This window comes from Athene cunicularia, assembly GCF_003259725.1.
Source record: "Athene cunicularia isolate RWA chromosome 14 unlocalized genomic scaffold, athCun1 chr14_part1, whole genome shotgun sequence".
Taxonomy (NCBI): domain Eukaryota; kingdom Metazoa; phylum Chordata; class Aves; order Strigiformes; family Strigidae; genus Athene; species Athene cunicularia.
The window spans coordinates 12817230-12828747 of NW_020799118.1; the positions used below are offsets into that span (position 1 = coordinate 12817230).

Consider the following 11518-nt stretch of genomic DNA (forward strand, 5'->3'; position numbering starts at 1 on the left):
GAGACGGGGGGGGTCCTGCTGCCGTGGTGGATGGGGATTGGGGTGGGTGATTGATGTGGGGGTGGGGGGTGTCCTCTCTGTGGGGTTGGAGGCATGAGTGCTGGCAGGGCCGCTTGTGGAGCCGAGCTTCGCCGTAGCTCCTGTAAACGGTTAAAATAACACATCGAGAAACAAAATGGATCCTCCGCCCAAGAGCGGTTGGAGCAGAGCAGCTGGTTGGGACAGGGGCTTCTGGGTCTATTCTTAGCTCGGCCGATGACTCCCTGACCTGACCTTAAGCGTGATGAGGAGTTGTGAATGGCCTTGTCTTCCCAGTCTGTAAACTGGGAATGCTAAACCCTGCCCTGCCCGACGCCGGTGTTTGCAGAGCCCTGTGGGACTGTCACTTGGGAAGCGTGGCGGGTCACGGGTGCAAGAAGGGACTTTGCGTGCGTTCTTGTGAGTGGGGGAAGAGCTGTGGAGGTGAAGTGACCTGCCCAAGGTCACGCAGCCAGTCGGTAGTAAAGCTGGGATTGGCACTGAGAAATGCCTGCTTCCTAATCCCTCTGCCTCCCCGGTACATGCTGGATGGGCAGAGCAGGCAGGTGAGGGGACAGGCAGGGTGTGTGCCGAGGTGTTACCGTAAGGGACCCACCAGGGCCACGTCTTGGGGGGAAAAAAGCAGCTTGAAGGCCAGCGCTGGCCTCGGTGACAGTCCCTTGCGTCCCTGAAGGTCAGAGTGCTCCCTGCCAGGAGCAGGGATCACCCGGACTTTGCCAGCAGTGCTTGGAGCCTCCCAGCTGTATCCTCGTTTGGGGTTTTTATTTTTTTGGACTGGTGAAGGCCCAGGCCGGTTTTCAGGGCTCCCAGGCCGTAACACAATCCCCTGCTTTGGCGTGTAAAGTGATCGCCGCAGGGTTCGGGAAGGAATTTTTCCCTCTACATACACACAGCCTCGCACCGTTGACTAGTGCATCAATAATAAATGCTGAGATCTCGCGTAGCTTTTATCTTGGAAAAGCTGCACAAACATTAACTAATCCTCGCCGTACCCCTGGCGTTAGGTAACTTCTGTGGATTAGTGAGGGAGGCTGCGGAGGGAAGCGGGAACAGTGCTGAGGACATTTTCTTCTCTGCTGGATTGGCCGGGACAGGGAGAAGGGGGGATGGGGGGCAGAGGTCAGGGTGATTTTTGTGAAATGGGACCTCGGGGGACTCCCTCCCTGGGATTGGAGACCGCAGGGTGCAAGGCAGCTGCTTGCGCTCACTGACTTCTCTTAGGCACCTGGAGGGAAACTTTCTACACTGATTTTCCTGCTGGTGTTGAAAATCCCTGTGTTGCCTTTCCCCAGCAGGCCTGGAGTAGATAGTTGTCCTTCTTTGCACATCCAGGGGTCTGTTTTTTAAGGACAGTGAAAGTTTTTTCTTGCCTAGAAGCATGTTGGCAGAGCTGTTAATGTGTTCTGAAGTCTTGTAGGGAGAGTCACTAGGAAAACCCATGCCCTTACACCTGAAGGAGGATCAGGACTTTGCAGTGGAGGATGGTGGGAGGAGGGAGAGTGGCTCATCTCTGCTCCAGGACCAGAGAATGATGTTTTCTTGTCCCGGATCTCTACTCTTCCTCCATAACTGCTGGGGAGAAGAAGCTGCCTCAGAGCTCCCGGAATTGGAGCAGGGTGTCTCCCAGACCTGTGTTCGGGTTGTTGGCCATCGTCACCTGGGTGTCTTTAATCAGTTTATTAACGTGGCTGAAGCAATCAAACAAATCAAAGATATCTTTTCCCCTCCAAATAGAAGGGTTGCTTTCTGTGACCCACCGTAGGCTTAATCCACGATTAAATGTTCTGCTTTCCAGCAAATAATGGGGGGTGGGGGGGGTGGGGGGTGTATTTCAATTTTGGTACAGAGTTAGCAGATACTTAGTACTCACTTAAGAGAGATTCTGCTAAAGTGATTGTTCTGTGATGATACGATCCTGGCTGGATGTAAGATCTCCAGTCTCCCCTCTAACCCCAGCAATTTGGGAGGAGCAGGGAGGCGTGCAGACCTGGTAGGCTCTCAGGGCTGTATTTCCAAAATCTAGCCCCTGGTCATGTTTTAAGTCAACTCCCTAAACTTGGCTTTTTTGCCTCCCAGTAAAGAGTTGCTGAAGGCAGTTGCCCTGGAGATAAGGAAACGGCGCAGATAGAAATGGCATGCTTGCAATGTCTGTGATTCGAATATTGCTGGGTCAGTGGCTGCTGCTGGCGTGCTGCCTTTCTGGGGAAACCAGGGTAGCCACCTTTGCTTACCGTGAGGATCTAAAGAAAGCTGATGGATCTCTCTCTTTGCCCTTGTGTAGTTCTCGAGCTCTCCCCAATTCTTGCCTGTCCTGTGCCTGCTCTCAGCAGTCTATTCCAAACTATCCTTCTGGTTTTGTAGCCACTTACTCCCCGCACCCTGCAGAGAGGCTTTCCCCGCATCCCTCCCTTGACTTTATTTGCCTACCATGAAGCAGGCTGTGGTGTCTGAAAACGCTGAACCTGCCTCAGACTAGCAGGAAAATACTCAGATCTCAAACAACAGGTTGGTATTTAAAAGATGGAATGGAGATTCTCCTGGCTGGGCTGTGTACCTCTGCCAGCAGGACAAAGATGAAGCCACCCCGTGACCCACTAACGAGCCTTTTGCTCTTCCAGCGAAGGCACTTTTTCCTCTCCTTTAACATCTGCGGTGAAGATTTACCCCTGTAGGTTTTGACATCTAGAAAAAGACCTTCTCCAGTCCCCACTTCTCCCCTAGCTCCAGGAAACGGGTGCTCCTGCAGGTTTGTCCTGCTGCCAGCCAGGCCAAGAGAAGGAAGCAGTAGCGCCTTGGTCTGTGGTGCTTTTCCACAGCTGTTGGAGTTAAGCTGCATTTCAGTCCTGTGGACCATCAGCAGTCTGTTGGGGGCTGCAGGCTGGACCACGTATGTGGGTTTTTCTTTTTTTTTTTTTTAACAATAATTTGATAAGCATCAATCGATAGAAGCAGTGGAGAGGAGATGGAGGAATTTGCCTATTCATATGGGAAACACATGCTCTGACAAAGGCTTAAGCTGGAAAAAAAAGAGAGGGAACTGGCAGGGGTGCAGAGCCAGCCAGGGCAGGTGGTTCCAGACAGACCTCAGCCCTGCAGTCGCTGTTTATAGCAAATCTCGGCACTGCACTGGCTTTTTGTTTAACTGCCGAGTGTTGTGTCTCAGCACTGTGGTTGGAAATAGCGTGGTTGCAATTAGCCAGAGGTACGAATGACCCACTGAAGCATTTCCCAAGTTCTGAGAGCTTGCACACCATACACGCTTCCCTTTGCAGCTGGTGAGCACCCCAGGTCATCTCCCTGCTGTTTGTAGTAGCAGTGGAAACATCGTGATGTTTGTCTCTCCTGTTGTCTCCAGGCATGCCTGGTGGTAGCATAATCGGAGCTGGTTGGAGTCTCTGGAGGATGAACCTGCTTTTTCTCAGCTGGAGGAATCTCTCTACAACTGCCTGGATTAGAGGCTTTTCCAGAAAAGTCTGATCCCTCAGAAACAGGCGGTTGATTCAGGGGAAGTTCTGCATGTGCCAGTGGTGATGAGGCAAATAGATTTGTTCGAGCTCTGCTTGAGCTGGTTGGTGTCACATCTGTGGTCTGTGGCAGCAGCTTTCCTGAACCATGAGTAAAGCCTCGAGCTGCTCAAACACTGCAATGGGCAAGTGCATGAGGTCCCTCTTCCTCTGAGCTGGCCTGGCTGTCATCAACCCCTAGAAATACTTATTATCATTAGAGACTCTGCAGAACTTCAGGACCTCCTTTCTGGTGATGTTTATACAAAAAAATCTGCTTTCATCTTGATGTGAGTCAGTTATGTTGTGGCTCGGCAACAGCTCTTCTGGGCTGGAAAAGATACTTGGGGAGGAGTCGGGGGTGTAACATCTGACAGGTTAGGAGTTGGGGTGTTAGTTGGGGGAGTGTGTGGGTAACATCTGCACCTCCTCTTGTTCATAGGGAAAATGTCTAGGCTGGAGACATCATGTTTGGGTGTTCTCATGGGCAGCAATTTAGGGTTTTACTTACCAAGTTACCTCTTACCTTGTGCTTTGGGTTTGTTCTTTGGGCAAGAAATTTCTGGGTAGACCCAGCTAGAAAGCAGGTTCCTGCCTGGGGAGTGAGAACGAGCGGTCAGGCCGACATCTCATGATGGAGAGTGCAGGTCTGGAAGCAGACCTTTTCCTGATGTACAGGGTGTCGCTGAGTTGAATGTTAACATCGGTGATATTAATGAATTTGCTGAAGCTTGATGCAGAGATTCCTGGAACATAATAGAGCATCATTACAAGCCCCTTCACATAAGGCTGTCTTGTTCTGCAGTGCCCTGGAAGACAGGGGGGATGGAGATGAACCTCTGTTTTAATTGATCAGGTCTTAGACTTTTAACTCTCTTAAAGCAGTAAATCTGTCTTTGAGAGTTTCTTGGTGAGTGGATGGGTTATCTAACCAGATAAAGGAAACCCGGTCCCTTCCCCAGAGATGACCTGCGTGTGCGTGGTCTGTTCTCGGCTCTGAGCATCCTGAATAACCTGCAGGCCCGTGACTCTGGCTGTGCTCCTGGAGGGCCGGCTGACAGCAGCTTCCCAGGTAAAGCCTGGTGTGGGGAGAGCGGGCTTGGTGATTTCTGCTTCAGGTTAAACCAGCGTGGGGCTGTGTTAGCTTTGTGTGGCTTGAGCAGCCTTCGCCCAAGTCCCTCCAAAGGCATTTCTGTCCTTGTCAGCTCTTTCAGGAGGCTCCAAAGGTGTTTTCGCTTTTTCCCCATACTGGACTCTATAATGCTCTTTTGTGAACAGACACTCTCCAAACATCAGGTAGAAGGTAGGCCCGCCTCTCGGACCTGCTCATTAGCACCCACATGAGCAGTGAGATGTGCTCCTGGCAGGGTGGTTTTTGTGTCCGAGCAGGTGTGATGATGGCTCTCCACAGACCTGCCATGATCTCACATGCTGTGCTGAACCCCAGGAATTGTGTCCAACAACAGAAGCAGCCACAAAGAAAAATGCTCCTGTGTGTTGTGGGTGGCTGGGCCCTTGTTGGCCGTGGCTTTTTCTAGAAACGTGGAGTAGGTGAAGTCATCTCATACAGCAAAACACTCTCCTGCCGAGAATGGCTGCTGCGTGGTGCCGTAGCTGCTCGAGCCTGGTGTAGTTTTCCTCAGCCCAGGTAACTGTCCTGCCTTGTGAACGCTGTGGCAGGGAGGTTTTAGGAGCTCAGCTTGGTTTGCAGCTCTGAATTTGAAAGTTACTCTATGTGTGTTGTGTCAGAGTTGGGCTGTGCTGGGGGAGTGGTGTTTGTACTGTGGCTGAGGATGTGGCGGGGAGGGTGCTGAGGTGGCAGTGCCTGTGCCCAGGTGAGGGGGGTGAGACACTTGCCACCACTGTCCCCCCTCTTCAACTAACAAATCTTCTCATCGACTTGGCTATGCATTTGTGTCTGGGTACACTGCGCGTCTCAGCCATGAGAGGTGGGTTTTCTGGGGGATGTGTGTGACACGATGCTTTGGAGCAGTGTGCTGATGTTTTTTTCATGTTGCTCTCTAATCTCTTGATAAATGAATTGGCTGAATTTACACTCCATAAACTCATTTTCTACATGTCTTATTTCATGATGTTGTGGCAGGTGGTGGTTTCCTCTGGTGTATGCTGAAAACTGGAATCCAACAGAAAAAACCCAAACCCTTGACTGTCTTCATTTTTTCCTGAAATTTCTTCCTTCCCATGTCTAGCTCCTGTGAGCCTGGGGAATGGTGTTTGGAAGAGGAATTTGTGGTGGAAGTTAGGAAATGACTGGTCATTCTGAGTTGTTGAGGCTGGCAACCACTTTCTTCTTCTGCCTGTCATCTTTCTCACAGTGGCTTTTTTGTTTTTTGTTGTCAGTGGATATGCAGCCGATGAAATTACACACTGTATTCGACCACAGGACATCAAGGAGAGAAGAGCTGTCATCATCCTTCGAAAGTAAGTATTGAAGCCCTCTGGACAGTAAGATAAACTTGGTTTATCTGTGGTATTGTGATGGTGCTTTTAAAGAAGCACTTTTAAATGGCCTTGCTTATTTAGAAACACTTTAAAACAGCCTTGCTTATTTATTTGCTGGCTTGATCTTGCATCTTGATGAAATATCGCTCTGATGCTCACTTGTGTTTTGCTGTACCTATCACTTGGTCAGAGGAAGTAGGTGGAACTTGTTACTGAAGCGTTAATCACTCCCTGGCTCTGTGCAGCAGTACTCCATCGTTGTGTCTGGGTTTGCAAGCGCTGTTCGTGTCCAAACACCTGGCTTTTGTTGGTGGCCTAACTCCAGACAGCTAGGATTTCAAGCTCTTGTTTTGGGCTGCATATTCAGGTGTCTGATCATATGATACCCACGTGCGTGAGTTACCTGGAGGTTCTTTGAAGCTGATTCTTGTGATGAAGAAACTCCTATAAAGCAGATAAAGTTTTCTTGATAGCATGGCTTTAACTTCCTGGAGAGAGAGGAAGATGTTGGCTTCGAAGGGAAACGGGTGCAGTGAATTTAGTGATCACTTTGGAGAGCTTGTCCTTCAAGTTGTCGTGGAGAAGCCAAGCTCTGTAAACTGTTGAGAAGCATGCGTCCTGTTTTAGAAGATATGCTGGCTTGATGGCATTTCATCAACCAGTGCTTGTTCCTAAAGCTCTTAAGAAAATAGAGAAAAAGCAAGCCGACCCCACCCAAAACTCTGTCAGTATAAACCTTTTTTTTGTGCCCAGAAATACCCTCTTTTATCAGTTTCTTTCTACTAGGAAACCAAAAAATGTGACTGCCACAAGTTGGCCCGTGTTGATTGTGCCCTAGAAGGTGTTAACAGTAATTCTGCTGTCAAGAAATCTTTTTGCAAGTGAAAACATGTGACTTGACTCCTGTAAACCGAGCCAAAAGTGTGGGCCTTGGTGGCAGGGCTGCAGTGGCATAAGGCCGTGTCCCAGGCTGGCATAAGGCTAGCAGGCAAGTGGTCTAGATTCAGATTTACTGAGCTTTTGGATGGCTTAGCTGGTTTCAAAACAAGTCTGGCAATGTAGTGAAGATATGGCACCAAGCCAGTGGAGTGGAGTTGGACATCTGGTTAGAGGGACCCATGAAATGAAGGCAGGAAAAACAGCAGCCCTGAGGCGTTAGCCAGGCGAAATCAGCACGGACCCAGGGAGGCGGGATGAGATGTGGCAGGTGATAGAGTGGGATGAAAGAAAGACAGATCATCACCAAACCACCCAATAGCTGGTTATCACCACTTGATGTTTAAGGCGAGAGGGTTGCAATAAGAACTCAAAGGCTGTTACGTTTGCCTTGCTGGTTACTGCAGCCAACGCAGAGCGGCGTGAGTGCTGATGAGCACCGGTGGAAGGCACCTCCAAATCCTGTAGCTGCTTTAATTGGGCTTTGGGATAGACAAGCTGCCTGTCCTAGGCTGTGGAGCAGTTCTCTGGAAAAGAAAAGACTGCTAAATAAACTAAAGCTGCCCAAACTGCCACAGATATCTGACATACTGGTTTAAACTGGCTCTGCCTCTTGCCTTTGCCAGCCTCTGTGAGCTGAGGGTTTTGAGTTATTTCAGTCTAGCGTCACTGTCCTCGAAGTGCAACCGGGCGAGCACCTAGCTGGCTGAGACATACCCGCTGGCCTGTTGCCTCCTTGCTAAACCAACAAGGCCCGTTAGCTTCTCGCAGAGCTGAACAGGGTCTGTTTGCTTAGCTGTCCTTCGGTAGCAGTGTGTCCTTCTGTCTTGCCCTGATTTAGGAGCCTGATCTGCTTAGAGCAGAAGTGTCTCTGCCCAGTCTTATGCAGACAGTGATGGGCTGCTTTGACCGGCAAGGCTGAGTGAAACCACAACAGGACTTTTTTTCTATTGAGCAAAGTGGAAACCCCCTGGTAATTATTTTTGTGTAATCTCGGTAGAGCTTAGCAGCCCTGGTGAATACATGGCAATTGCCTGTTTGCCAAAGGGTGCGCTCTGGTTGCTGCCAAATAGAGCTTATTAATTGCTGCTTATCCCTTGTGACGACGGCTGTCTCCTCGCCGAGTCCCCTGTGCACGCACGCATGCACAGCAGGGCTGCGGTGACCTTTGTCTGCGTTCGCATCCCCGTGGCATGTATTGCTGCAGCAAATGCCATTCCCTAGTCCCAGATCATGCGACTTCATGCAGTCTGAAATAGTGTGTTACGCAACCAGGAAAACAGCTACTTCTGCTGGTGGCATGCTAGCACAAGAGGCTTGGGAGCAAACAGCGGCCTTGTAAAACTCCTCTTCCTCATCTTCGTGGTAAGAATCAGCCTCGAGCTTTCCAACAGGATCAGATCATACAGCAGCATAAACTCTGCTGCAGCATGAAGCTGGGATATTTGGCTCTGAATAGGCTGCCAGAGCCTACTGGGCCCCAGACGTTTGCCTCTGGATCTGCTCTTGCCTCTACTCTGAGCACGTGGTTCTAGAGATGTTTTTTTTCTGGCAGTGGCAGAACAAAGCTGCGCGAGCGGGAGAAGTGGCTGAGTTTTGCAGGATGCTTGAGAGCAGCATTGTTACCAAGTAGGTCATAAACACCTCAGTGCTGTAGTGTGACGATATTTACAGTGTTTCCTGCGTATCAGAGTGCAGGACTGCGGGGAGCCAGCAAGGTTTGGAAGAGCTTTGAGCAAGAGGCTGTGGGGGAAAGAATGATGCTCCCAATTTCATGAGATGCTGGAAGAAGTAGGGGATAGAAATTAGACCTACTGAAGTGGGTCCTGAAAGTAATTTTAGAGGGCTTATGCTGCTGTTTTGAAGTACTGCTTTGTAAACAGTTAACATCAGGGAGTTTTCTGTTTAGCTTGAACTTTGGTAGGTAATTTGCTCTGTGTTTTAGTATAGCCTCTCCTAATAGCTGCTCCTGCAGCTCATACCTGTGTTGCTCTGTGGACAGAGCCTGTCTCGTGTTCCCTTGCCCTTGCAGTATATTTGGTGGTTTGCTTGTTTTAATTGCAGGCCTGGAGTTGCTGTTGTATTTAGAGGTATTTAAACCACCTAACTTGTCCACGGCAGGATCCGCAATGCCGTTGGTGTTCAAGCTGGACTGAGTCCAGTCCTGGAGCTGGGAAGAGCTCAGGACGCTGGCGCTGTGGACTAGCGCTGGCTCCAGCCTGGCAGCTGCCTGCGGAAGTGTTCCTTGTTTCTGGCATGCTGGGCGGGCTTGGGCTGCCGTGCCCAGCTTTGCCTGTGCCAGCCTGGCATTGCCCTGGTGAACTGAAGAGGCTCTCCCTGATGGTGGAGAGGAAGCTTGGCAGCAGGGCTTGCTTCCTAATGGGAGTTTACGTTAGGATTCTCCTGTGGAAACCTCCCTCGGGAGCTAAAGTTCAGCACTAGAGAGCAAGTAGTGATTCTCCCATTCTTTCACCTGGACCCTTTCTGTATTCACCCCTAATTCCAAGAAGGGAGACAGGCTGCAGCAACAGTATCATGGTGCCTTTCCTTCTGGGAAGTGGCAGCTCTGGAGTACCAGCACCACCTTTTAGTGTGTTTTGCCCATTCTTAGGCTTCAGTCTGTGTTTTGAAATAGACTTGCGTAGTGCTTGTAAGTTGAGGCTAATAAATGCCGCACTTAGAGATGGCGATGATAGCGCTGTGATAAGACACTGCATTGTTGGGTTTTCATTCCTGCTGCCTTCCTCTACGTGTGCATGGATACAGTCATGCCTGGGCCAGCAACAGATCTGCTCTGGGACGAGCTGTGCTTGCTTTCTGGTGTAGCTTGAGCATGTTTCTCTCCCAGCATGAACAAGGCAGTGCTGCACTGCTGGAAGGGATGTGGTGCAGCTTCTGTTTGCTAGACCTCCTGACTTGTACTTCAACTCTTTAAACCTCTTAGTCAAGCTGAGAAACGCCTGACCCCATGAGATCTTGAGACAGTAGGGAGTTTCCAGATAGGAGCAATTATTACTGTTGTAGGTGATGATGAATTTTGCAGGGCATCTCCCAGGAGGCTTCACTGGAGCTGCGAGTTCTTGATGAGTCACTGGGATTTCACAGGGGCTCCAGTGCCTCTAGTCTGTATCCCGTAACTGGGATTGCAGTGAGCCCAACACCATCTGCATTCACCTCATGACTACTTGTGTCCCTGAGCCTTCCTCTAACCAAAGCAGCAAAGGTTAAAGCTGAAGCTGCAAGTACCAGAAAGCTGCGGCTCTTTCTGCTGTCGAGCGTAATAATCCTGACCCTCTTCCTGAGCTGTGTGGCTAGGATTGAGGGTTCTGCTTCAGCACATCTAGGGCAGATGTCCACTGCAGCACACTGGCGGTTCTGTAGAAACTCCTTGCAAATTCTCTTTTCTTTAAATATTTGCAGAACAAGACTAGATGCACCTCGATTGGAAACAAAATCCCTGAGTAGCTCTGTGTTGCCACCAGGTTATAACTCTGACCGTCTGTCAGGAAGCAACCGGGACCAGATCCTGAAACCAAAGCGGTCCCATCGCAAAGCAGATCCTGATGCTGCTCACAGGTAGGATGATCTCTCCGAAGAGCAATGTTTTGGATGGTATCTCCAGGTCAGTGCGTGTCTGAGGTTCGTGGCCTTAAGAGAGGCTGCACAGCACAATTAAAAACATTCTAGTTTGTACCTTCCGGGTGTTTTTGTGGTGTACAGATCTGTTTTATCAGAATGAGGTTCTTCATACTTTCCTCCTAGGCTTGTGGAGGCTAAGCTCTGGCTGTAAGCAGCTTACATTGTTTATCCTGTGAGTGGCATAATGAAGAAGCAATAGATTTGGCTGGCTCTTGATAATTCAGTCATTCAGAACAATAGTTTCCCTGCAGCTAATTATTTTTGACCTCTATTGCCAAGCAACCTGTGCAGCTGCGTTAAACTATATTATGAAAGCAGTCTTGGGGGAGAATGTGAGGTTTTGGTATCTGGGAAAGGTGAAGGCTGCCTTGGGAGGCTTCTCAAATCTGTTTTGGTTCCAGAGCTGCATGTGTATATTTTTTTGTGTGTAACCAGACTGTGAATGTGTAAGCCTGACCTTCAGGGGAGTTCCTTGCTGAGGTTTCAGACAGCTTGAGCTCTGCAGCAAGGCTTCCCTTAAACACCACCTTGCTCTGTGTGAATGTTCTGATAGCCAGTCTGCCAGCTATCGTGCAATATTTCTGGTATTCTTCGGTTCCAAAGATTCCTGAGGATCAAGACAGTGTTCTCTGCATGTCACAAAAACTAAAAGCTGGCTTGGTCCCGGGGCTTGGCTGCTGCATGGTCTCAGCCCGTGTTTCAACCTGTCCTGGAGGGAGGAGGGCAGGGGTGGCTTGTTTATGAGTGGTGTTCATTCACCTGGACTCAGACTGACTGGGAAGATAGATCAAGAAGAGGAGCTAGCCTGCAAATGAAGCCTTACCTCTGAGCACACAGTGGGCTGGGCTGTGATTAGGGAAGCGATCATGCAGGACAAATCTGCAGATCTGTGAGAGCTGGTTTTCAGCCTGATGTGACCTTATGGGGCTTGGGGGGGG

At 49.8% G+C, this 11518-nt stretch overlaps 2 protein-coding genes across 2 annotated transcripts in view; both read left to right on the forward strand.

The window, feature by feature from the left end:
* MYO15A (myosin XVA) overlaps positions 1-3415 on the forward strand; it is a 22365-nt gene extending 18950 nt beyond the window's left edge. Inside the window, exon 58 of the mRNA XM_026859177.1 lies at positions 3395-3415. Coding sequence (XP_026714978.1) covers positions 3395-3415 — 21 coding nt within the window. The remainder of the gene's footprint in view (positions 1-3394) is intronic.
* Positions 3416-5448: 2033 nt separating this feature from the next.
* The window catches only part of ALKBH5 (alkB homolog 5, RNA demethylase), an 11461-nt gene continuing 5391 nt past the window's right edge, over positions 5449-11518 (forward strand). The window contains exons 1-3 of the mRNA XM_026859190.1: positions 5449-5491; positions 5879-5984; positions 10362-10517. Of these exons, the coding sequence (XP_026714991.1) occupies positions 5449-5491; positions 5879-5984; positions 10362-10517 (305 nt within the window). The remainder of the gene's footprint in view (positions 5492-5878; positions 5985-10361; positions 10518-11518) is intronic.